The sequence below is a fragment of the Chlorocebus sabaeus genome, chromosome 2, assembly GCF_047675955.1.
Source record: "Chlorocebus sabaeus isolate Y175 chromosome 2, mChlSab1.0.hap1, whole genome shotgun sequence".
Taxonomy (NCBI): Eukaryota; Metazoa; Chordata; class Mammalia; order Primates; family Cercopithecidae; genus Chlorocebus; species Chlorocebus sabaeus.
In genome coordinates this window covers 66,546,201-66,572,549 of record NC_132905.1, presented here as the reverse complement: position 1 = coordinate 66,572,549, position 26,349 = coordinate 66,546,201, and the positions used below count along the sequence as shown (strand labels likewise).

General features: G+C 50.9%; 1 protein-coding gene across 33 annotated transcripts in view; it reads right to left on the bottom strand.

Annotated features, from left to right (window-relative positions):
* EPB41L1 (erythrocyte membrane protein band 4.1 like 1) overlaps nt 1-26,349 on the bottom strand; it is a 138,282-nt gene that overhangs the window by 52,288 nt on the left and 59,645 nt on the right. For 16 of the 33 annotated variants that reach the window (XM_073009366.1, XM_073009370.1, XM_073009446.1 and 13 more), the window contains 4 exons: nt 6,265-6,455; nt 4,516-4,680; nt 2,192-2,296; nt 1,579-1,621 (listed from right to left, as the gene is read on the bottom strand). In XM_073009366.1, coding sequence (XP_072865467.1) covers nt 1,579-1,621; nt 2,192-2,296; nt 4,516-4,680; nt 6,265-6,441 — 490 coding nt within the window. In that variant the 5' untranslated portion in view covers nt 6,442-6,455. Of the gene's footprint in view, nt 1-1,578; nt 1,622-2,191; nt 2,297-4,515; nt 4,681-6,264; nt 6,456-25,150; nt 25,396-26,349 lie in introns of those variants that run through there. The other 17 variants (XM_073009415.1, XM_073009409.1, XM_073009414.1 and 14 more) reach the window with 6 other exon arrangements.

The following is a 26,349-nucleotide window of genomic DNA, read 5'->3' as shown; positions in this document are numbered from 1 at the left end:
AAATTGCTCTACTGGGGCACCAGAAGGTAGGATGAGGATGAATGGCTGGAAGTTACAGGGGTAGAGGCAGAGACTGTGGCTCTCCTGGATAAGGTGCTTGCTAGGGATCAAGACTATTACTCGATGACTTGGGATGGCTACAAGGAGTGATACCCACCAGGCCTGGGCTGTGCTGGCAGGGGCTGCAGGCCACCTTTGGGAGTGATGCTGAGACCTGACCATTTGGTCCAGCCGCCTGTCTTTCCCAAGCTCCTGGTCCTGACCAAACACCACACACTCGGCTGCCTGTATCTATCTGTTCCAATCTCTTTAGTCATGAGACACAGGCCTCCCAGCCAGGCTGGGGCTCCTGGGGGACAGTCTGAAGCCCAGGCGGAGGATCTGTCAGCCCCCCGAGGACTGCGCTCTGTCTGTGTGCCTGCCTCTTTGTCTCCAACTGACAGAACCTACAGGAAGAATTCCTCGAGCCCCCTCCTGCAGAGTCAGCTGGCATCCCAGGGCCCAGCTGCCCGCTGTCATGGCAACACGCTCAGCTACAGCTTTCCAGCCGGGGGACCAGGGAGTTCAGGAGACCAACCACAGCCAAGGGGGAGGGGCCCTGGGTGGAGGCATCTCCACCTCGAGGCCCCAGGTCTCCAACTGCTCAGGCTGCCTTGCTGAGGCCCCCTACCTCCCACTTCTGCCATTTGGGAGCTGCCCCATCCCTCCCAACATGCTTTCTCTAGACCAGAAAGGACAGGTTGTTGGCCTGCTCATCTGCCTTCACCCCAGGCCTTGAAAATAGCACAGGATGGTGGTGGAAGACCAGGACTCAAGACCTGGCTCAGCCAACATTTGGCTCTGTGACCTTAGGTAATAACTGCCTCTCTCTGGGCCTCTGAGAAAAGGGTCGTTGCTTACTGAAGTCTGCACCATTCCTGGACAGAAGGGTGGCTGTTTCCAGCCCATCTGCTTGTCCTTTGTCCTAGACGGCTCTGCAGGTCCCTTCTAGAGCTGATGTCCTGAATGTATTTATGATTCCTCTGCTAACTTGCTGTGTGACTCTGCATAGTCGTTTCTCTTCTCTGGGCCTTAGACTTGTCCTTCCCGCTCTGGCTTCTCCCAGGATCTGCTATGTGGAGTACATGGACTCATGGATCTGAATGCACTTTCTGTTTTTTTTGTTGTTGTTTTCTTTTTTTGAGATGTTTTGCTCTGTTGCCCAGGCTGGAGTGCAGTGGTGTGATCTCAGCTCACTGCAACCTCTGCCTCCTGGATTCAAGAGAATCGCTTGAGGCAGTCCCAGTGCCTCAGCCTCCCAAGTAGCTGGGATTACAAGCACTCGCCACCAAGCCCAGCTAATTTTTGTATTTTTTTTAGTAGAGACAGGCTTTTCCCATGTTGGCCAGGATGGTCTCAAACTCCTCACCTCAAGTGATCTGCCCGCCTCAGCCTCCCAAAGCACTGGGATTACAGGCGTGAACCACGGCGCCCAGCCTGAATGCACTTTCCAAAGGAGGAGAGAGCAGTACAAGGGAGGTTCTCATGGCCTGGAATCCCCTCACCCATTCACCTCCCCAACCACAGCAAGCCACTCACTCCGGATCTGCTTCTTGATCTCCTTGGAGGGGTCCAGCCAGTTCTGAAAGAAAAGATAGAGACCTTCAGAGGGAAGATGCAGGAAAGAACCTGACTGGGCTGGGAGAAATATCTTGAAATGGCCAGTCAGCAGCCCCTTGTGGGCAACGCCCTTCCTTGGCTAAGCCTCCTGGTCCCTTTTTCTTGGGTCTAAGGGGTGAGGGGAATAGGGCCAGGATTCACTACCAGGTTTGGACCCAGTGTCCCGGAGCTGCCACTGACCTGAGGCAGTTCCAGTGAGCAGGTGATACAGCTGCAATGGGACTGGCAGGAAGGAGGAAATTCAGAGTCTCCCAAGGATGGGGGAGAGGCTCTGGCAGGGAGCTCCTAAGCTCCCCTAGCAACTCTAGCAGCCAGACCAGGGCTCTTCAAATTCCCACCTGGGGGTGACCTGTATGTCACCAAGAAATGGCTGAGACAGGGAACTGCGGGTAGATAGGGCTGGTTGAACCTTGGGGACATGCAAACAGAAGATGCTTAGTGATCTGAGCACTAATGGAAGCCATGGGGGGTGGCCAGGATTATAGGGGCCTAACGGAAGTGCAGGTCCCACCCTGCTCCCTAGTCCAGGTACCTTCTGACTGTCGGCATCACAGAAGGTCAGGCCGAAGTAGTCCTTCTCTAGGAGGTTGAGGTGTTCACAGACCAGGTCAAACAGCACCTGACCCCGGCCATGTTTCTGAGGAGGGAAGCAGAGCAGCTGTGAGGCTGAAGTATACCCCGGGGCGAGGCTGGGAGACACCCTGGGCTCCACCAGGACAACTCAAAAACCCCAAGGGCCTTTTGGCATCTGGACAGGAATGCAGCACTCCTGCCACCCACCTGGCTCTGCCCTCTGAGTCCTAAGGGGGTGACAACAATGGCCAGCTCCTTGATGGCCTTCTTCCAAGTTCTGGTGGGGGTTTCTGGACCTTGAGCTTGCTTGGGGAGAAGCTGAAGTGGAAGGCATAGGAAGTGACGGCTTTCTCCTTCCTTTTTAGTGATTAAGAGAAGGAGGCTAACTTAGACTGAAGGAGCAGAAAACCAAGTCCTAAGCTTTAGGTGTGAGAGGAAGAGAAGAAGCCCCTGGAATATAACAGAAGCAGGCAGGGGGAGAAGGGGAGGGCTTGGGACTCAGGGTCATAGTGTGACCCTCCCTTCCCTGAGTGAAATCCAGGGCAGCCCAGGCTAGCCCACCACTCCCTTCCCCACAGCCAGTGAGGTTTCACAGAGGCTCATGGGGCCTCCATCAGCTTCTGCTGGAAGAACCGTTGTTAGGGCTGGATAGGTTCCTCCCACTCCTGTAGAGCTAGGCTTGGGCCTCTCTGAAACACCATTCAAAATGACGAAGCCAAGAACCTGACTGGGTGCACTCCAAACCCACAGGGGTAAAGATGAGCACCAATAAGGGGATCACAGGGCAGGGGAACAGAGGCAGTCACCACCCAAAGAAGCAGGGACTCTAGAGAGGGTGTGAGGCCCCTGTAAGGTCTGGCTGGGCCCTCAGGACCAAGCCTGATAAGGAATTCCTGAATCTGGAGATCATCAGAGAGAGAGGACCTGGCCTCAGTCAAACGCTTTATGCACTTCTAGGACAGGCAGAAATGGCATCTTGGGGACCATCACGGTAGGACAGAGGACATAGAAGATAGCCCTTTCCTTTGTTCCAGGAGCAGGGAAGGTGAACTCTTTCTATAGACAAAATACATACACAGTCAGGTGCAGTGGCTCATGCCTGTAATCCCAGCACTTTGGGAGGCCAAGGCAGGCAGACCACTTGAGGCCAGGAGTTTGAGACCAGCCTGGGCAACATGGTGAAACCCTGTCTCTATTAAAAATACAAAAATTAGCTGGGTGTGGTGGTAGGCACCTATAATCCCAGCTATTCAGGAGGCTGAAGCAGGAGAACTGCTTGAATCTGGGAGGTGGAGGTCGCAGTGAGCCGAGATTGCATCACTGCACTCCAGCCTGGGCAACAGAGCAAGACTCTGTCTCAACAAAAAAAGAAAAAAAAGAAAAAAAAAAGAAAAATGAAAAAATACATACACATAAAAACAAAACAAAACCCTGTAGAGAAGAGGGACTCAGCCTCCCAGGACTCAGGAGTAAGTCACATCCCTAAAACCAGGGCATGGGGGAGAAAAGGGGGCAGCTCCTATAAATCTTAGTAGCAAGGACACCCTCTGAGCTCTTTGACACATGCGGAGAAGGGCCAGGAATGCTGCCTAGGCAGGGGTAGAACCTCTAAGGGCTCACAGAGGGGGCAAGCGAGAGCTCAGAATTAGGGCAGGAGTCAGAACCTATACAGGAAAAGGAGACCTAAATGTGAGGCCAGGAGGGCCAACCCCAGAAGGAGGCATCTGCTGTGTCACCACCATGGGGCAGGGTTTCTACACGGCCTGGGTGACATCCTCCCAGTGAGCCGCCTCCCTGTGATGGGGTGATGGGCTTGTTATAGAACCCTCAGGTGACTAGTTTGTCCTGGAGACTTGAGATGGTACCCTGGACAGGGATATTCACTAGGAAAGGAGGAGCCCTCTCTCCACCCAGTATATAAAAATGATTTAATTTAAATGTCAGTCTCTCCTGGGTGAATAGGGGAGCCCAGTTCCCAGGTCTACTGTTTGTAGATCAGCCCTTACATGGTGGCATCCTTGCCAAGGTATAGTCAACCTGTAAAATCTTCCCATGGTGCCAGCCCTGTACCTCGTCTAATTCTATTTGCAACCATAACCACTCTCTCCAGGCTTTGGTGCCACCATCTGTACAAAGGAGCTCCAAGCCAGGTCATCTCTCTGGATGCTGTGGCCGGTCCAGGACTCCTCTGGTTTGGCCCAGGCTGGGTACACACAGGAGCCTGCCCTGGACCTGAGGCTGGCCAACCGGGGACAGGACATATGGCACGCAGTGCTCCCCTACCTCCACCTCACACTCATACTCCGAGGCATCAAGCAGAGTGACCCGGCAGATGGCACTCTTGTATTTCTTGGCAATCTTCTGGGGTGATTTCTGGGCCTTGCTGGGCGTGGTCCTCTCCGACAGGCCATCGGCCTCACTGTAGTCCTTCTCCTCCATGTCTAGGCTCTGCAAGACCAAGCAAGGGAACAGTTTGCTCAGTGAGTTTTAAGCCATGGCCTTTCATACAAGGAAGAAGCAATATGGAGGCATCTGGGGCCAAGACAAACCCCAGAATGAGAGTCGCTGCCATCTGAGACCCACAGGGCAACTAGGGTCTAAGGCTGGTGTGTGCAGGAGAGCCAGGACTTCCATGCACAATAGGTGGCCTCGTGTGAGGGGTCTTCCCTGCAGGCTACTGCTGCCACAGGCATCCTCTGAGGCAGGAGCATCCCATGAAACCAAAGCCAGTGGCCAGAGCTGCCCTGCCTCCCTAGAGCAGCGCGTGACTCAGTATAGCATCCATCTGGTCTCCTTCTTTTTGTCTGTCACTGGATCTAGCAGGAGTCTGGGAGCTGTGGACTGAGTTAAAGGAGAGGAGAAAGGCCAGAGACCCGCCCCCGCCCCGCCCCCTGCCCCGGGCCCTAACTCCACTGCTGATGCCCTCAGTGATCTTGGCCAAGTCCCTGCCACCTCCAGGCCTGTTGTGAATTAAGGAAGGTGTTAATTAGATGATGAGGTGAATCTGTTGTAGCTTTAGGGGCTAGCCAACCTAGAACATGGGGCTAGCCAAGCTAGAACAGACAGGTTCAGGGGTAGGAAAATAAATGGAAAGAACTCAGGCTTCAAAATCAGATCTAGATTTGACTTCACCTCTGTTACTTTATGGCAGTGTGACTTTGGATAACTCACTTTATCCTGCTGGTGCTCAGTTTCCCCAAGTGTAAAATGGGGGAGTTAGTAGCTACCCTCTTTAGTTTGAGAGAATAAAATTTTAAAATGACCACAATGGGCCAAGCATGGTGGCTCACACTTGTAATCCCAGCACTTTGGGAGGCCAAGGTGGGAGGATCACTTGAGCCCAGGAGTTCGAGACCAGCCTAGGCAGCACAGCAAGACCTCATCTCTACTGAAAGTTAAAAAAAAAAAAAAAAAAATATGGCCAGGCGCAGTGGATCACACCTGTAATCCCAGCACTTTGGGAGGCCGAGGCAGGTGGATTACCTGAGCTCAGGAGTTTGAGACCAGCCTGGCCAATATGGTGAGACCCTGTCTCTACTAAAAATACAAAAATTAGCCAGGCATGGTGGTGCATGTCTGTAATCCCAGTTACTAAGGAGGCTGAGGCAGGAGAATTGCTTGAACCTGGGCAGCAGAGGTCGCAGTGAACCAAGAATGCAGTGGCACCACTGCATTCCAGCCTGGGTGACAGGGTGAGACTCCAACTCAAAAAAAAAAAAGAAAGTGAAAACAATTAGCTAGGTGTGGTGGTGCACACCTGTTGTCCCTGCTACTCAGGAGGCTGAGGCGGGAGGACTGCTTGAGCCCGGGAGATTGAGGCTGTACTCCAGCCTGGGCAACAAAGTGAGACCTGCCTCAAAAAGAAAAGAAAATAACTACAATGCTCCCAGCACAGTGCTTGGCATGTAACGGGTCACTAATAAATCTTAGTTTCCTTCTTTCCTCCCTCCTGAAAAAATACTGGGGCCCTAAGAACTGGACCTGGAGGACGGTCTGGGCAGGAAAGGGACGCCCATGCTCTCGTGCACACACCTGTTCAGCAGGCCGCGTGTCCTGCTGGGGTGGATGCTTCTCATTGGAGTTGGCCTCTGGGTGGCCGTGGCCTGCAGGGGTCACAGGAGTAGTCACAGCGGCGGCGGCCTCGGGCTGCTGCGGGGCCTCCTCCTGAGCTTTCTTCACCTCAGAGTCGGGGCCTGTCTCTGTTGTCATGGTGACCAGCACGCCTGCATTGGCATGAAGGAGATCATGTGACAGGGAGGGACAGCAATGGTGTGACAGCGAGAGGGGCAGGAACCACACGCAGAGAGAGACAGATGGAGGCAAACGGACAAAGAGTCACAGGGCAAAGGGAGGAGGGAGGGAGAGACAGAGGAAGTGGGGAGGAGGGAGGGTCATGGGAGGTGAGGGGTTAGTGGCCGAGGTCACAGGCACCCCTCCCACCCTGTGTCTGCAGCTCTTCAGGGACTCTAATCTCTGGGCCTTTTGTAGGGATGATGAGTCCTTCCAGGGAGCCCCGCTCTGCCAGGAGCACATGGGGCCACTGGTGACCGCCTCTAGGCAGGGCCCAAACTAGGCTGTCTCTCCAGCCACCTCACCTGGCACTTGGTAGCCCCTCAGCAAAGCTGGATTCACAGAATTTAACCAAAAGAGCCCTGGGTTCCAGACACTTACAGTGTTGAAGCTGGACACACCTCTTCATGCCCCAAGCTTCAATAATTCCTGCCCTGCTAACTTCACAGAATAGATCCAAAAAGAGAATGACAGGAAGAAACTTAGGGGGAAAAAAAAAAAACAAACCCGCAGCCTTGACGATGTAAAAGTCAAAAGAATAGGCTCAGTCCCCAAGTCAGCCACAAATGTAGCAGTCACTTCACTTCTCTGGGACTCATCCAAAACATGAGCAACGTACAGAAATGCTCTCTAGGATGAACAATTCTTGTCATTTTCCCCTTTCAGCAGTAAATGAGGAGATTTCAGAGAGTCAAGGACCCATTGCCCAGCTATTCTGCTGGAATAAGCGAGTTACAGAGAGAGAAAGAGAGAAAGAGAGAGAATGGCATGGTCTCATTTTTATATTTGAAAAACAAAACAGGCCAGGCGCAGTGGCTCATGTCTGTAATCCCAGCACTTTGGGAGGCCGAGGAGGGCGGATCACCTGAGGTCAGCAGTTCAAGACAACCTGGCCAACATGGTGAAACCTCGTCTCTACTAAAAATACAAAAAGTAGCCTGGTGTGGTGGTGCACGTCTATAATCCCAGCTACTCAGGAGGCTGAAGCAGGAGAATCACTTGAACCTGGGAGGCAGAGGTTGCAGTGAGCTGAAATTGCACTACTGCACTCCAGCCTGGGCAACAGAGCAAGACTCCTTCTCCAACAAAAAAGAAAAAGAAAAAGAAAAACAAAACAGTAACCTCAACAACATATGTTTGTGTTTGCACGCATTTAGTAAAATCTCTGAAAGGATACTCACCAAATTGTTAAGAGAGGTTGGTAAGGCAGAAGTGGGTAGAGGAAAATAAAAGAGATCCCTGGGAACAGGGTGACATAAGAGAGAAAACTTCACTTTTCACTTTATATGCTTTGGAACTACTTTTATCTTTTAAAATATACATACGTAGGCTGCGAGCAGTGGCTCATGCCTGTAATCCCAGCACTTTGGGAGGCCGAGGCGGGCGAATCACCTGAGGTCAGGAGTTCGAGACCAGCCTGGCCAACATGGTGAAACCTCATCTCTACTAAAAATACAAAAATTAGCTGGGTGTGGTGATGCATGCCTGTAATTCCAGCTACTCGGGAGGCTGAAGCAGGAGAATCGCTTGAACCCAGGAGGCAGAGGTTTCAGTGAGCCACTGCACTCCAGCCTGGGTGATAGAGCAAGACTCCATCACAAAAATAATAAATAAATAAATAAATAAATAAATAAATAAATAAAATATATGGATGTACTTTTTTAAATGTACGAGTTGGCTTTTTTAAAATGTAGGGGAGGGGAGGGGCATCAGATGCAACCATTCCTGCCCCCACTCAACAGATCCTCAAAAAAAAGCTTTGAAGCTAAAATCAGGGAAATAGAGAAATGAGCAAGAACCCTCACCCCTGAGTCCAGGCCCTTCCTCTAAATCTATCATATTACATGAGAGAGATTCAAGCTAGACCTGGCAGGCCCTCTCCCCTGCACCATCCATCGTGGGAGGCTTCTGATAGACAGACAGACAGATAGACACAGCATCCACCGTGGGCTAGCCACGTGCTCCAGGTCCCTTGCCCCACACTTCCTTTTCATTTTTCAGTTTTTCTCCCTGCATCTCAGTGAGCATCAGCCCAGCCCAAAGCCAAGAGCACTGGACAGAAAGCCAGGGACCCTGAGCACCCCACTCAGGCACAGGAGAGCTCTGGGACCCTGAACATCCTCAGTCTCCCACAGAGTGGATAACGGGGGAAAGGCTTTGTATGTGGAGGCGTGTAGTACAAATGAGAGGGTTTGTTGTTACTGATGCTACTATTAAGAAGGAAGATGAGGAGGAAGGGAAGGCCTGGGTCCCATCACCTCCTCCCCACACAGAAATGCTTTCCACTCAAGCACACTACTCTGTGCTTTATGGGTATAACTTAAAGCCACAGTTAAATAAAGGCTCTCTGTCACTTCCAGGACAATGAGTGCTGACTCCAGGCCAGGATACAAAGCAATGAGAGCTGCTTTAGGGGAGCCCACAGCCTTGGAAGGGTCCACATGATACCTGTGCGCCAGGCTCAGGATATTTTCTGAGCCTGCACTTAAGGATACTGGTCATAATGCCAGATAAGGCCTATAGGCAAGACCTCTTAAAATAACTGCCAGCTTAATTTTGCTTAAAAAGAAAAAAAAAAAAAAAAAAAAAAGCATCCACAGACTCATCTGTGTGTTTTCTGCTGTGAGATGCAGAATCCACACGACCCCTCGTGGGCCCGGGCAGTGGAAGAGACACTTCCACTCTTCCCTCTCCAATGGCCTCAATCTGATTTCAGTTCATACTCCCGGAACTTTTCCTGGGTCTGAGGTTTCTTGAAATAGCCAGGAAAGCAACCTTAAATAAATATCCCAGTCTTCCTCTGGCTGAGTCTCCAGCAGAGCCCGCTGGCAGCAAATGCCCGGCGCTCCCAGAACCACAGAGGAGAGGAGCTGGATGCCTTTTGAGATAATTTTTGAGATAATTCAATCTACTCCTCTTCCTTTACAGGTGAGACCCAGTGAGCAAAAAGGACAACTGACAGTCATTTCCTCAGAAACCAGATTTCCCTGGTTCCTCCGCCCACTCTCCTCCCTCCCCAGCCTCCAGACTCCCCAGATCCTAACTCTAGGTCTGCCTTCTCTCCACTGTACTTGGCTGCCTCAAGCAAACCTCAACAGAATCTCGCAAAGGAGAAAGCACTCAGGCTCAGGCTGAACACCAAGGACGTGGCAGGAGCCACCTCTGCATTCCATGGCCAGGAGCTACTGAGAGAAATGATGGTTCATTCACTCTAGAGAGTTAAAGAAAAAAATGTAAAAAATCATGGAAAAGATTTGAGTATAAAAGCATGATACACAACAGTTTATACAGATTAACTCTATGTTAATGAATACACATGCACAGATATGGAAAATTCAGCAAAGTATTAACTATAATTATTTCTAGGTGGCAGGAAGACAGATTATTTTTTCTTCCGTTTAACTGTAGTTTTTGGTTTTGCTACTATACTTGGAGATTCCTTGAATGAGTTTAAGTTAGAGGTCAAAAAAGAAATTTTTCTGATGCACATGGCTTGGTATGGCAGTATGAGAAGGAAATAAAATCTGTTTAAATCTTTTAAAAATTTATAAATCAAAAATAACATCTTTTAAAAAAATATATGATGAAATCTTTATTTCACATATCCAAGGATAAGAGCATGGTTCTCTCACTAGGCCACATAAAGGGAGCCGAGGGCCTGGCCCTGGCTTCTGACATAGCCTGCCACGTAGGCATGGTTCCACCCAGGCCCAGGTGAGCACAGACTGATGGAGCTTGCTGTGCGGCTAGGCCGGGCCAGGCACCGTAGTGGCCCCTGGAGGGAAGCACGTGCTGGTTCCCGAAGAGCTGGCTGCAACGTGGGAGGAGGATGCTCACCCAGGAAATTGCTAAACACTTAGGCAGGAGGTAATTTAGATTTGCCATTTATGTTTCAGCCTCTCAGCAGAGTCTGGGGACCTGGTGATCTGGACTGTAGCCTGGAGTTCCCAAAGGAAGCTTCTAGGGTGGGTGGAGGGTGAAGGTGGAATTAGGTGTTGAAAAAAGGGAGCCATTTATTTATTTATTTATTTATTTATTTATTTTGAGATGGAGTCTGGCTCTGTCGCCCAGGCTGGAGTGCAGTGGCCGGATCTCAGCTCACTGCAAGCTCTGCCTCCCGGGTTTATGCCATTCTCCTGCCTCAGCCTCCCGAGTAGCTGGGACTTCAGGCGCCCGCCACCTTGCCTGGCTCGTTCTTTGTATTTTTTAGTAGAGACAGGGTTTCACCATGTTAGCCAGGATGGTCTCGATCTCCTGACCTTGTGATCTGCCCGTCTCGGCCTCCCAAAGTGCTGGGATTACAGGCTTGAGCCACCTTAGACAGAAGATGCAGAGAGAGCATTTCAGCTGAGTCACCATGTGGGCAAATGTCCAGAGATGGGAAGAAGGGGGATGGCAGGGGATGGAGAGGAGACCTTGACGTTCTGGCACTTCAGAGTGAGAAGCCTATAAAGGTGAGCACCAAACAGCCTGGAGGGAGGGACTGGTTGGAGCTTGGGAGGAGTGATGGGGCTGGGAGGGTGCAGGCAGCCTTGCAAGAGTCAGAAGTATCTCCGTGCAGAAGGACAGGGCTCCCATCACTAAGCGCTGCTGCCAGCCAGGCCCAGGGCTAGAGACTTCATATGGTCATTCATGGACCTCTTGAAGGGAGGTAGAGCAGGTGGCCCTGTGACTCAGTGGTTCACAGCACAGGCTTTGGAGTCAGGCACACCCAGATCCAAAGCCTAGTGCCAATGCCTGCTCACTCTGTGACCTCGGACGAGTGACTTCACTTTTCTGAGCCTGAGTTGCCACTGTTTTTTTTGTTTTGTTTTTTTGAGACAGAGTCTTGCTCTGTCACCCAGGCTAGAGTGTAGCGATCTCAGCTCACTGCAACCTGCGCCTCCCTGGGTTCAAGTGATTTCGCCTGCCTCAGCCTCCCTAGTAACTGGGATTACAGGTGCCCACAGCCGGCTAATTTTTGTATTTTTAGTAGAGACGGGGTTTCACCATCTTGGCCAGGTTGGTCTTGAACTCCTGACCTTGTGATCCACCTGCCTCGGCCTCCCAAAGTGCTAGGATTACAGGCGTGAGCCACCATGCCTGGCCCTGAGTTGCCTGTTTTATAAAACAGAGACACTCTTCCCTCTCTCTCAGGATGGTGAAGGAGATTTAGGAAAATAACACAGAGAAAGCTCTTAGAGGCCGGGCGTGGTGGCTCACGCCTGTAATCCCAGCACTTTGGGAGGCCGAGGCGGGCAGATCACAAGGTCAGGAGATGGAGACCATCCTGGCCAACATGGTGAAACTCTGTCTCCACCAAAAATACAAAAATTAGCTGGGCATGGTGGCACATGTCTGTAGTCCCAGCTACTCGGGAGGCTGAGGCAGGAGAATGGCTTGAACCAGGGAGTCGGAGGTTGCAGTGACCCGAGATCGCACCACTGCTCCAGCCTGGCAACAGAGCAAGATTCCATCTAAAAAAAAAAAAAGAAAAGAAAAGAAAAAAGCACTTAGCATGGTATACACCCAATAAAACAAGCCTGAGATGTAGGGTCTATAATTACCAGCAGTAATGGGAAGCTGCAGTGAGGAGGACCTGAGAATGGGAGTTCAGAAGTGTCCACCCACAACAAATGGAGAAATGGAGAAAGAGATGTTTCTAGGAGACAGCCAGCAGGACCAGACTGATGACACTAACATATGAAAGGCCTAATGCACAGGATTAGAAAAGAGAAAGGTCAGCCAGAGAAATAAATGCTGACAGCGCCTGTACTTGCTCTGTCTGGGGGAAAGGAACCCAGTGAGGCCAGGGATGCTTGCCTGGGCTGGGGCTGGCGCAGCAGACTGTCAGCATCTGATGCTCTTCAACATCCTAACCACCCTCTGGCTCCTCTAGCTCACCTTCCAGGGGCACTCAGCAGCCTTCTTAGCTGTGGATCTTTATCCGGGTGGCCTGCAGGGAGAGGGTGTCCTAACCCAGATGAGGCAATATCCACTCAGCCTGGCAGTGAAACCACTCCTTAAAAATGAATCAACTGGTATCTGGTTTATACATCAGGCCCTCTAACCAGGGTTAGCATGAGTCAGCATCTCTGAGTCCAGTAACTTGGATTTGCTCTTTTTCTCCATCACCATTGCAACTGCCTAAATCTAAGTCATTATCAGCTTGTTCCAGGAGAGCTGCCCCAGCCTGCTCCATGGTCTCCCTGTGACCACTCGGGCCCTCCTAGAGTTTAATATCCACAAAGCGCCATAAGAATCTTTCCAAAACTCTCAGTGGACACCCTCTTTATTTTTTATTTATTACTATTGTTATTATTATTATTTTTGGAGATGGAGTCTCGCTCTGTGGCCCAGGCTGGAATGCAGTGGCGTGATTTCGGCTCACTGTAATCTCCACCTCCTGGATTCAAGCAAATCTCCTGCCTCAGCCTCCCGTGTAGCTGGGACTATAGGCACCTGCCACCACGCCCAGCTAATTTTTGTATTTTTAGTAGAGATGGGGTTTCACCATGTTGCCCAGGGTGGTCTTGAACTCCTGAGCTCAGGTAATCAATCTGCCCACCTCGGCCTCCCAAAATGCTGGGATTACAGGCGTGACCCACTGTGCCCAACCAGATGCCCTCTTTAAAACCCCCAAGGGCCTCCCATTAAAATAAAACACAAACTCCTTATCAAAGCTACAGACCTCTGTATATGACTGTTGCCCATCTTTTCAGCATCAGCTCCCACCACTAGTGGCCCCCTACTGCCTCCCCACACCGCCACCATCACCATGAGCCTGCCACATTGGCTTTCCGTCTGTTCTTCGACTGTGCCAGGCTTTGGGGCTTTGTCCTTAATGATTGTAATGTTCCCTCTGCATGGACAGCTTGGCAGCTCGCACCTTCAGATTGTGAATCTGTGTGCCCCTTGACCACCCTGTCTAATTTATTTAGGTCCTTTCCCCTATTTTTTTGGTTACAGCATGCTAGATTGTTTTGTTTTTGTTTCATTTTGCCATTTTAACCATTGTTAAGGGTAACAATTCAGAGGCATTAATTACATTCACAATGTTGTGCAAAAATCACCACTATCTATTTCCAAAAATTCTTATCACCCCAAACAGAAACTTCAAATTCATTAAGCAAGCATGCTGGGTTGGGTGGTTGGTTTTCTTTCTCTTTTTCTTTTTTTTTGGAGACAGTCTCGTTCTCTTGTCCAGACTGGAGTGCAGTGGCGTGATCTCAGCTTACTGCAACCTCTGCCTCCCAGGTTCAAGCAATTCTCCTGCCTCAGCCTCCCCAGTAGCTAGGATTACAGGCACACACAGCCTCGCCCAGCTAATTATTTTGTATTTTAGTAGAGATTGGGTTTCACTGTGTTGACCAGGATAGTCTCGAATTCCTGAGCTCAGCCAATCCGCTTGCCTTGGCCTCCCAAAGTGCTAGGATTACAGGCATGAGCCACCACGCCCAGCTGGGTGGTTGGTTTTCATAGTAATTATCACAAACTGATCTTCTATCATTGATTGATTTACTTATTTGTTTTTATCCCTTCTTCTAAAATAAACTCCATAAAGATAAGAATTTTGTCTCATCAGCCATTATTCGCAGGGCTCAGCGCAGTTCCTGATAAATAACAACAAAGTTATCATTTGTAGTCTGCTATTTGCTAGGCACTAATCTGAGTACTTTACATCAATGAACTCACTTCATCTTCACAATAACCTGTAATGGGTAATAGGTACTCTTATTATCCCTGTTTTACAAAAGAAGAAACTGAAGCAGAGAAGTTAAGGAACTTGCCCCAAGTCACACAGCTAGTAAACGGCAGTGCCAGAATTCATATTCAGCAGATCTGGCATCAGATGGAGGGGTAGATGGATAAATGGTTGAACACATGGATGACTGATGGATAGAACACAAAGAGACAACTTCTAGTCTACCCAACTGAGGATACAGACCCGGGCTGCATTCACCTTGTGAGCCTTTGTGGCTACCAGCCAGCCCTCCTCTCCTGATGATTTAGTTTATCTCAACACCTGATGTTTCCATCCAAAGTCCTGATATTATTCTCCTTTTTTTACTAATGAGGATGTACACGCTCAAAGAGGCAAATGGATTTGTCCAAGGTCATAAGGCTGTGCCAGGTATCTCTGATTCCAGAGTTCTTCCCACTATATGGCATTCCGGCAACCTCAGGGGGCTCAAGCTATACTGACTTCTCCCAGGGTTGGGGCTGGCTAAAGAAAGACTTCCCAAGATTGAAAATGAAACATACTGGGAAGAGCTGAACTCAGAATCAGGACCATTGCTGCTTCAGTGCTCCCACTTCCAATCTGATCAGCTTTGGGCAGGTCACTTCCTCTTTCTTTTTTCTTTTTTGAGATGGAGTCTCACTCTGTCACCGAGGCTAGAGTGCAGTGGCACAGTCTTGGCTCACTGCAACCTCTGCCTCCCTGGTTCAAGCGATTCTCCTGCCTCAGCCTCCCAAGTAGCTAAGATTACAGGTGCATACCACCACACACCCAGCTAATTTTTGTATTTTTAGTAGAGACAGGGTTTCACTATGTTGGCCAGGCTGGTCTTGAACTCCTGCCCTCAGGTGATCCACCCGCCTTGGCCTCCCAAAGTGCTGGGGTTACAGGCGTGAGCCACCACACCTGGCCACTTCCTCTTTCTGAGCATCAGTTTCCTCATGTGTCAAACGGGGATGAGAGACCCTGTCCTCCACATCAGAGGAAGGCCATGGAGATCAAAGCTATTACAGAGAATGGAAGGACTTTGAGATACAAAAGTTAATGTCCTGGGCCAGGCACGGTGGCATGCATAAGCACAGCAGTGAAACAACATGAGAACACACACAGCCACATGTATGGCGCAAGCAAAGCTGTCTCTTCTAAACCCTGCACACTGATGATACCAAAGACTGTTGCCTAGGTGTTCTTGGGAATTCTGAACCAGGTGAGAGAGGAGATGGGGAGGCAGGGGAGGGAGGAGACACCAAAACACCAAGAGACTGCCAGGCAGAAAAAAGTCTTTTGTTTTGAATGATGTTTTTAATAATCAGTTACTAAGACAACTCTTTCTTTCTGGGAAGTCAGGGGACACGTCTCTCCCATCTCCCTACAACCATGCCACCTGGGTTGTTAGTCTCCATTTGCACCCCCAGATCCATGGCCTCCTTGAAGAAGCAGGAGGCTGGCCCATTGGACTGTCCCTTGAGCTCCCTTGTCTCCTGGCTTCTGGTTCCATTTGGCCAATAGAAGGCACTGGCAGGGGCCGGGCACAGTGGCTCATGCCTGTAATCCCAGCACTTTGGGAGGCCAAGGTGGGCAATGACTTAGGGTCAGGAGTTTGAGACCAGCCTGGCCAACAAGGTGAAACCCTGTCTCTACTAAAAATACAAAAATTAACTGGGTGTGGTGGCAGGTGCCTGTAGTTCCAGCTACCAGGGAGGCTGAGGCAGACCTGGGAGGTGGAGGTTGCAGTGAGCAGAGATGATGCTACTGCACTCCAGCCTGGACGACAGAGAGAGATTCTGTCTTAAAGAAAAAATAAAGAAGAAGGCATTGGCAGGAAGTCAGAAGGTGGAAGGAGAAAGATCCTGGGTGTATCTTCCCCAATTTCTCTCTCTGTGGTCCCAGTAGTGGCTGAGCCCCTCTGCGACAGCTCCCTGCCCCCCTCTACCGGTCACCGAACTCAGGTAACACCGCTCCCTCCTGCTTATTCAGGCCGAGAGCTGATAACACCTTCTGTCCCTGTTAGTTTGTGGGTGCCTCAGCATCCCGTGTGGGTTCCCCTCACCCTGCTCACACCTTTATTAACATCTCCTCAGGGGAAGCATCTGAGTGGAATTCTGTTTCCGGTCAGAATCAGACTGATCCACCACCTGATGCTCATTTAGAATGAGGTGAGCCTGAGAAGAGGCAGAATAGGCTAAGAAGTCAAGGAAGGCAATGGAACCGTAAGCAAGCCCCTTAACCTCTTTGTGCCTCAGTCTGTTCATCTGTAAAGTCATGATTATAATCTTGCATACCTCACAGGCTTACTATGAAAATGGAATCAGATCATGCCTATAAAACCCCAGACACGTACCAGAATATTAGAAATATTTGCTCCAGAAATATTAGATACTCTCCAATTAAGTCCAAAGACTAAAATTAAGAGCCAATTAAGAGCCAGGACTAGGACTCAAGTTTGCTGGCTCACAGTCCAGTGCTCTCCCCACTGAATGCTGCTACATCCCACGACCTCCAACTTGCTGTAGACCATATAACCAAAGCTACTGTTGCTCTGGATGTAGAAATAATAATAATAGCCTTCCCTTGGAGAAGGAAAACAGGCCTTTTCCTCTGTATTTTTCAATTTTCTACTATAAGCATGTATTACTTTTAGAGTCAGAAAAGAAAAAAGAAGAATTACAAGAAAAAAAAAAAGAAAGAAAGAGTGCCTATTAGGGCTTATTATTTCTCTCACTTGCTGGAGATGATGTGACTTCCCAAGGGGATTTCCCCAGTATGGAACACTCACTTTCTTGAGTGATAATGTCTACATGGACATGAATGAAAGGATGGAGGGTACAGGTTGAGAGAGCTGCCTCTGAGACCTCAGGCCACCTTCACAGCCAGGCCAGAAGGATCAAAAACGGAGCTGGGTCTGTAGTCATGCTGTCTGGTGCTCGGGTTTGTACATGGCAGTGGGGAGACGGCAATTTGTCAGAGGCTTGCAGTACCCACAGACACCACTTTAAACCAAACAATGTGAAGAGGCCACCACCCATCAGCCTTGGCTTCTTGCCCAAAAGCTTCACGGGCCACCAGGGAGCCTCAGGCTGATGTGCAGTGGTGGGCTGGGGACCACGTGACAGCACAGAACTGCAGAGTAACAGCATCAAAACGGAGAAATGCATCCCACCTGGCCCATCCTGATGATGATGCAGAAGGCAGAGCGAGACCTCCCACTAGCAGGGTATCCTCTGAGAGCCGGGCAACGTGCTGGCTGTCTTCTGGGCTTTATCTCATTTGAGCTGCATAAGGGCCACACGGAGTAGGTGAGCTTATTTCCCAAGCAGCTTAGCGGCCAAGGCCACATGGCTAGTCAGTTCCAAGGAGAGCCAGGACTAGGACTCAAGTTTGCTGGCTCACAGTCCAGTGCTCTCCCCACTGAATGCTGCTACATCCCACGACCTCCAACTTGCTGTAGACCATATAACCAAAGCTACTGTTGCTCTGGATGTAGAAATAATAACAGCAGTATCAATCCCTCCCACATGCAGGGCACATTACAATTTAAAGGATCTTTTTATAACCATTTCGCTTGGACCTCACCAATTAGTCATTGTTGAGAGTGGGCAGGAAACAGCAGTTACGGACATGGGCTTAGGAGCCAGAGCTGGAATCCTGATGCCACAGGCTTGGTGACCTCGGGCAGGTTACTTAACTTCTATTGAGAAGACTATCCCCTGCACCTCCAAGGTATATAGTGAGAATTAAACGAGCTAGGCAGGGTGTGGTGGCCTGTAATCTCAGCACTTTGGAAGGCCAAGGTGGGAGGATTGCTTGGGGCCAGGAGTTTGAGAGCAGCTGGGCAACACAGCGAGACACTGTCTTTACCCCGCGCCCCGCTAAATTAGCCAGGTGGGGTGCACCTGTAGTCCCAGCTACTCAAGAGGCTGAGGCAGGAGGATCACTAGAACCTGGGAGTTTGAGGTCACAGTGAGCTGTGACTATGCCACTGCACTCCAGCCTGAGTGACAGAGTGAGACGCTGTCACGCTTTAAAAAAACAAGAATAATGGCCGGGTGTGGTGGTTCACGCCTGTGATCCCAGCACTTTGGGAGTCTGAGGCAGGCAGATCACCTGAGGTCAGGAGTTCGAGACCAGCCTGGCCAACACAGTGAAACCCTGTCTCTACTAAAAATACAAAAATTAGCCAGGCAGGTGGCACGTGCCTGTAATCCCAGCTACTTGGGAGGCCAAGGCAGGAGAATTGCTTGAACCAGGTAAGTGGAGGTTGCAGTGAGCTGAGATCCTGCCATTGCACTCCAGCCTGGGCAACAGAGTGAGATTCCATCTAAAAAATAAATAAATAAATAAATAAATAAATAAATAAATAATAGTAAAAGAAAGAAAAGAAAGAAACAGATAAAGCACATGAAGCTTGCTCTAGCACAGTATTTGACATATAGTAGATACTCAGTGGCAGCAATGGCTCAGATCACCACCAGACAGATGGACAAACTGAGGTACAGAGAAGGTAAAAAACTTGTCCAAGGACAGTCTGGGTATGGGCAGCAGCATAGTCCAAGCAGCAGCTTATAGCATCCTAAGAGAATGTGAACATTTCCTAGGAGAGCTCCATACTGGGTGGGTGAAAGAAGGGGTCTCCCTGGGACATCACCACCTTTTAAGGGTGACAGAGAGATGGCCTCCTCCAAGACCAGTCCCCTCAGGTTCCAGTGAAGAGAGGAGGGAACAGGAGAAGGGAGAAGCAGCAGACCTTTGAGAGCAACTATCATGGTCTCATGGTTTCTGACTCTTTCTCTCACTTGATTTTCATTGTCTAAACACTGTTAGAGTTCAGTTAGTGTAACTTAGAATACAGTAAAATTGGAAACAACTTCAAATGTCAATCAACAGGGGGGCTGGCCAAATTAGCTAGGGTTTATCCATTAAAATTTAATTATGAAAGTATAACATACCTATTGCAAAAATTTTTGAGATAGATTTTATATCTACTGACATGAAAAGATGTCAATGTGTAGTTACATGAAAAATGCAAGTTGTAAAACAATAATGCAATGTATGATCCCATTCTGGTTTGTATGTTTATGTTGGTATAGAAAATATCCTGGAAGGATACACAACATGCTGTTATTAGCTATGACTGGAGAGTAGGATTTGTTTGGGAATGTAAGGGGAGAATACACCTTTTTTTTTTTTTTTTTTTTTTTTTGGTGATGGAGTCTCGCTCTGTCACCCAAGCTGGAGTGCAATGGTGCAATCTCAGCTCACTGCACCGCAACCTCCACCTTCTGGGTTCAAGAGATTCTCTTGCCTCAGCCTCCTGAGTAGCTGGGATTACAGGTGCCAGCCACCATGCCTGGCTAATTTTTTGTATTTTTAGTAGAAACGGGGTTTCACTGTTGGCCAGGCTGGTCTCGAACTCCCGACCTCAGGTGATCCACCCGCCTCAGCCTCCCAGAGTGCTGGGATTATATGTGTGAACCTATAATCGTGCCCGGTCTACACTTCTGAATTATTAGATTTTTCACAAATTGTTTTTGTAATTAAAACTAAAGAAAAATAAATAGTAAAGAAAGATTTGTTTTTCTGTTTTATTTACTTCCCATATGCTTGCTGGAACTCCATTTTCTGCCTGTTTTCTTCCAATCTGTATCTACGTTCACACCTAATTTTATACCACTGTAATATGAATACTGATAATCTTAGGAGTCTTCTTTTCCATTTAACATTAATTGTATCAGACCATGAATGACATCACATCACGACATCATCATCATCTCCACTAACGTTCATGGATACTTCACTATGTGCTAGTTACCATGCCAAGATTTTTACATGCCTTAACTTATTTCATCTTGATAACAACCCTAAAACCAGGTACTTGAACTATCCACATTACAGCTGAGTAAATTGGGGCTTTGAAAGATTAATTAATTTGCCAATGCCTCACAGCTGGTAAAAACAGAAAGAAGACTGAAGCCCTGTTCTATGCAAGTGCCAAGTCCTCACTGGGAACCTCTCTGTCCTATTCCCCTCGAAGACAGTGAGTGGTGAGTGAGAAGAACGTGGCAAGCAGGGAATAGCAAGAATATGGCAGGCACTATGTCTTTCAACTTGAGTGACCTTGATCAAGTCACTTCCCCTCTTGATTAGTTTACTCATTCTTTCATCGGACAAGTATTTGCAAACCACTGAGCAACACGCTGTGACGAAACAATGAATAAAATGTGAACTCTGCCTTCAAGGAGACTGGAGTCTAGCATCATTCTCTTCATACACAGAAAGGATCTAGCCCCGGCCCCACCTCTGTCGCAGGGCAATCATAAGCACAAAATAATCAAGGATGCAAAAGAGCTTTGCAATTGCACAGCTTCATCCACTGCAAGCAGTTTTTCTGTGGGTGTTCACCACTGCATATTATTTTATCCAGTGGATGTTCCAAAGCTTACCCAATCATCTTCCTATTGTTGGACACTTAGTCCCAATTTACTGCTATTATAGAGGAAGCTCTGATGGTGATTTATTCAAAAGAAATAATTCAAAGGAAAAACAGGCCAGAGGCACAAAAAAGATGCTGCCCAATCTTCCAAATAACTAAAGGGAGACTAGCCCTTCTCAAACTTACCAGGCCTCCAACGGAATTCCTGACCCTGTGGCCTTACCCACTCCAAGCTCCTCCTTCTCCAACCTGGTAAGCCACCCACTACTGGAGGGACACCTTAGTGAGTGTCAATCTTGCTCCCTCCCCAGCCCTCCAAGTCCCCACAGTTAAGGTTTCTCCTATGAAGTCACGTCCACCCTCTCCTGTGGATCATACGGTTGCCAAAGGGACCTTCCCAAAACACAGTTCTGTCATGCTCCTCAGCAGACTAAAATCCTGCAAAGGTTCCTAGAGCATCCCGGCTCATGTCAAGTCAAAACACCTTGGCCTGACATTTAAGAGAGACAGAAGGGGGAGAGAAGTAATGTTTACTGAGTTCCTGCAATGTGTTAGCATTACACTAGGTGCTTTATGTAACAACCACAACGTGGTCCCTGTGAGACAAGCATGTTTATCTACATTTTACAAATGAGGAAACTGAGGTTCGGGCCAGCTGAGTGATATGCCCAAGGCCACATGGCTAATACAATGCAGTGCTGTGACTAGAGCCTACGTCTGGAGGATTCCAGAGCTCCATCAAAAACCCAAACACAAGCTGACTTTCTGAGTCACCTTCCAGCTCACACTCCGCCACACACACTATCTGTTCCACGCACACCAGACCACCCACTCTTCTTCAAAGGCATTACTATTTCCTTCCCCTCTGACCTGGGGAAGTGGGTGCCCTTCCCCCTTCAACCACTGAAATCTGACTTGGCCTTCAGTGCCCGGCTCAAAGGTCCCCGTCTTCTTGAAGCCTTCCCTGAGCACCAAAATAGGAATCCAAGCTGAGCCTATGCAATAGTACACTCTTTACTTTTAGTGTGTCATGTCTGCATCTCTCCCAGCTAGACTGGGAGGTCTTTGAGGAGAGGGATGCATCTGATTGAGTGACTATTTCACCTTGAACAAAACGGAGTACGGCTTCTGAGAAACTACAGGCTGCCTTGCATGGCCTTCAGGAACATGGCTTTGACCCATATTGCCTAGGTTTGAATTCTGACTCCCCCATAACCTAATTGTTTGACCTTGAACAACTGTCTAAGCCACAGCTCCCTCAATCTGTAAAATGGGAAGAATAATAACTCCTATACCTCATCTACACCTCACAGGGCTTTGTGAAGAACATATGAGTTGTACATGGAAGCCCTTAAAACTGGGCCTGGCACGTAATAAATGCTCAATAAATGTTAGCTGTTATTATTCTGATCCACAAGCCTCCAGCCCACAAAGGAAGCAGTGCCAGCCTGCTCCACCCCCACCCATCCACCCAGGCTCAGCTCCCTGCCCACAGGGCCTCCTCAGCCCAGTCCCCACTGGGGCCTCGGGATGTGTCCAGGGCCAGCCCATCTTCCCTAAAAGCCAATGAGAGCAGGGAATCTGGTGTTTCCCCACTTCTGGGGGATGCTGGCCAGAAAGCAGAAGGCAAAGGCTGATCCTTCTCTGAGAGCTCTTAGTCAGTACCTATCTACCCCTACCCCTTAGGACCATAGTAATATTCAGTCCACAAAACCACCCTTGTCTCGCCAGACATACACAAACACACCTCACACGCCTCTCCACCTGGACCAGCCCTGGCCTATCAATGAATTGCCAGGCTCCACTGGACACCAACCTGGCACTTCCAGACAATGCCCCCAGTAAATGTCATGGTAGAAAGAAGGGCTCTAGACTCAGACCACCCCACACTTTCCAGCTGTGTAACTTTAGGCCAGTGACATAACCTCTCTGAGCCTCGGTTTCTCCTCTGTAAAACGTGGATAATTAATCGCACCTATCTTATAGGGTTACTGTGAAATGACTCAAAGCACTTCTTGCAGTACATGGTATACAGTAAGTGTTCGATAAATACCATCACTTTGATTGTGTAATCATTGGTATTTATCTCCAGGCCGAGATGGTCATCCCCCCCTTTTTCTGCTTTGAGATGGAGTCTCGCTTTGTCTCCAGGCTGGAGTGCAATGGCACGTTCTCGGCTCACTGCAACCTCCACCTCCTGCATTCAAGCGATTCTCCTGCCTCAGCCTACCGATTAGCTGGGACTACAGGCGCACGCCACCATGCCCAGCTCATTTTTGTATTTTTAGTAGAGACAGGGTTTCACCATGTTGGCCAGGATGGTCTTGATCTCTTGAACTTGTGATCCACTCGCCTCAGCCTCCCAAAGTGCTGGGATTACAGGCGTGTGCCATCGCGCCCAGCCAAGATGATCATCCCCTTTTAACAAATGGAACAGAGAAGCCCAGAAAGGGGCCCTTAGGGAAGTCCCTGCAGGGGCTAAAAAGCACTTCCCACCACAGCCTGAAGTCAGAAAACTCTCTCTGTTGCCCCCTGGAGGCTCAGGCCAGAACATCCCTAGGCACCTGGCATCCTCTCAGCTCTATGCACTTCCAAGAGGGTCCAGGGCCACTGGCGGCCCTTTCTCTCAGCCCTGGCCTCTCCTGCTCGCCTACCGAGGGCAAGGGCTGGGAGGCCAACATAATGCCCCTCTTAAGGGATCAGGTAGCCTCAGGCTCCAGGCTACAATGCCTAGCCCCTGACAGAGGCCTGTCTATGGCACAGCCACCGCAGCAGGGAAGCCGGCATCTGAGCTGCAAGAGCTCCAGAACAAGGGGTGGAAGACCTGGGCACATTAGTGCTGACTCCCCCGCTCAGCTGTTTTGTGACCTTGGCTAAGTCACTCTTACTCTCTAGGCCCCATATAACCTTTCAATATTGACTGAGTGAGGACTACCTGACCAAGCATTGTTTTCATGCAGGGTTCTATGGAAGAAGCTCTTCAAGAAGCTCACAGGGCTGAGCCCAGAGGGACTGTCACATAACCCAGGAAGGACTTTAATAGGAACAATGCCCTCTGCACTGATCTCCAGGATTGCCTTGAGGTGCCCCTGAAATCCCAGGAACTGTGCTCTGCATGCCACAAATACTGTGCCTGGGTTGCCAGGCAGGCATGACCTCAGGCTGGCCAGGAGAAGCCAGCTCCATCCCTGCACAGAGCTGGCAGAGCCTCCCTGGGCCACGGTGGCTCACAGAGGAGGCTGGCACAGGCTGCCTCTGCCGCAGGCTCCATCTGGAGGAATGGGTGGGCAGACAGGCACACAGCTGCCTCTATTCTCCACACCCTTTCCCGGGACAGGAGGCACTGAGTCTTCCAGGAGCTGCGGAGGGCACCATCCAGGCCCCAGATCTCGACCTGGCCCAACTGTCACTGATTCTGGAAGGCTCCTAATGCTGGGGGTTGGGGGATGGGGTGGGAAGGGAGCCAAGTCACTGGACCCCACACAGCCTTGGTGAGGTCCTAAATCTGGCCGTCTCACATTCCCACCTTTGGGTGCAGAGGAGGTGCTATGCGGATCCAGAAGTGAATGTGGGAACACGTGGTGCTCTCTCCCCCACCAATGCATCCTCAGAGCTCCGAGGGAAAAGCAACGACCATGGCTGGCAGCTGAGGGAGAGATCAGCATCCCCAGAACTCCCTCTTGGTCCCTGTCCAGCCTTCAAGGTCTCCATGGACCACTTTGAGCCATATAGGTCTGCCAATCAGTGGCCTCTGCGCCCAGTAAGTACCCCAGTGGCTGTAGACATTGGCCCCCCATGCCTATCCCTGAGACCCCAGCCTCTCAGGCCCTTGGACCTCCCCAAGTGTGAAGGTGCCAGACACAAGTGGGACACACAAGCCCTCTCCCTCTGATTAGGGGACAGTCACTGGCCAGGGCAATGCCAGGCCGGAGCCGCAGAAGTCCTAGGGCTAAGATCCCTGCTAGCAGCTCTGAGGTACTTGTAAGGGAGACGGGAGGGGAGGCAAGCCCAGAGCGGGGAAGGGTCCGTGCCCAGAGAGGGGAAGGGTCCGTAACCAGAGTGAGGAGAGATGAGGGCAAGAGCTCGCCAGCATCCCAGGCTCCAGCCAACAGCTCCTCCTGCAGCGTCCGAAGCAGGAGAAATCCAGAGAGCCCTTGGCCTCCGGAGGCAGCAGCAGAAGTGCTCTCGAAAAAGAGAGTGGGCCAGCCGGTGGGAGCCCAGCGCCCACCCACCGCTCATCCTACAGCAGGACCAACCCCCCAACCCCCAGCCTCCGGATCCTCTCTCCAGGCCTTGGAGGAGGCTGCAGACCGGTCGGTGGGGAGGAACAGCGAGACCCTCCCCCACACTGGCCAGGGGACCGACAGCCTGAAAACTCAGTTCTCGGCCTCGCCCCCGTTCCTCCCCAGGGCTGGAGGCTGGGCCTCGATGTTGCAAGCCCCCGGCCCCGAGAGCCACCTGATCCTCCGTGTGCCTACCTGGGCCCGGGGGTCCCCATGTCGGGCAGGTTGGGCGAGGGGCGGCCCCCTCGGCTCCTCTGGCAGGCAGGCCGCGGGGCGGGGCGGCGCGGGGTCGCGGCGGGCTCTGCGGAGCAGCCTGTTCGGCGACACCCCCGCCCGCTGATGGATGCCGACTGCAGCAGCGGCGGCGGCGGCGGCGGCTCGGCGTGCGCCGGGGGCTGGGCACGGTGCCCACAGCCCCGGGCCTGGCGCCCGACGCGCGGCCAGCCCCCGCCCCCGCCCCGGCCTCGGAGCCCAGCCCAGGGGCGGCCGCCGCTCGCGCCTGCCTCCCAGCTCGCGGCGGCCCTGCCCGTGCCTCCGCCTCCTCTCTGCCTGTCTCCTCTACCACCACCAACCCCCGCCCCGCCCTCTCTCTCAGGCTCCCAGGCCACCTCTTCCCCGTCCCTGCCACACGGGCAGTTCCCAGACCACTGCGGGACTGTGCAGCAGCGGGCCCTCTCGAGCGCCCCGGCTGCCTCCACCCTGGTCCTAGCCAGCCCCGGGCCTTCTCGCTCTCGCCAAGCCCTCTTGGGGGCTCAGCAGCGAGAGAGGGAGGGGGAGGAGAGAAGAGGGGGATGGATCCCTGACTCAGAAGGGGTGACTCAGCCTCAGTGGGCCTCCCATCCCACCGGAGCCGGATCCCCTCACCACTCCTGCAGCACAGCAACAGGGCAGAACCCGCCTAGGACTCGGCGTCCTCCCCCACCGAGAGGAGGTATTGCAACTGTCTCCTGGGAATCCTCTGTGCCTCTGAGTGTGTCTAGAGGGTGTCCACATTTGTCCACATGTGCCTTGGTGACGATGACAGTAAGCGTAACAGTGAACCCAGGGACCTATTGGGGATGAGGCCTGTGTACAGGTGCACTTGCTGTACGTGTGTGAGCATAGGCTGAGTGTGCACCTGAGCTCCAGGAGGGGGCAGGGGCTGGCCAAGTGGCTCGTGGCAGAGATCATGGCTCAAAACCAAGCTAAGCCCTGCTCCTCCCCTCCAGGAGCAGTGTTACCCACTCAAAAAACCAGTCCAACCACTGCAGCACCTCCATCTCATACAATCCAAAGGTGGGGACCTTAAGCCACAGAGGGCTCTGGGAGGCAGAGGGCCTGGGTTCCAGTCCAGCTCTGCCACTGGCTCAGCAAGTACCCTTGGGCAAGTTGCCCCATGCTCTGGGCCTCATTTG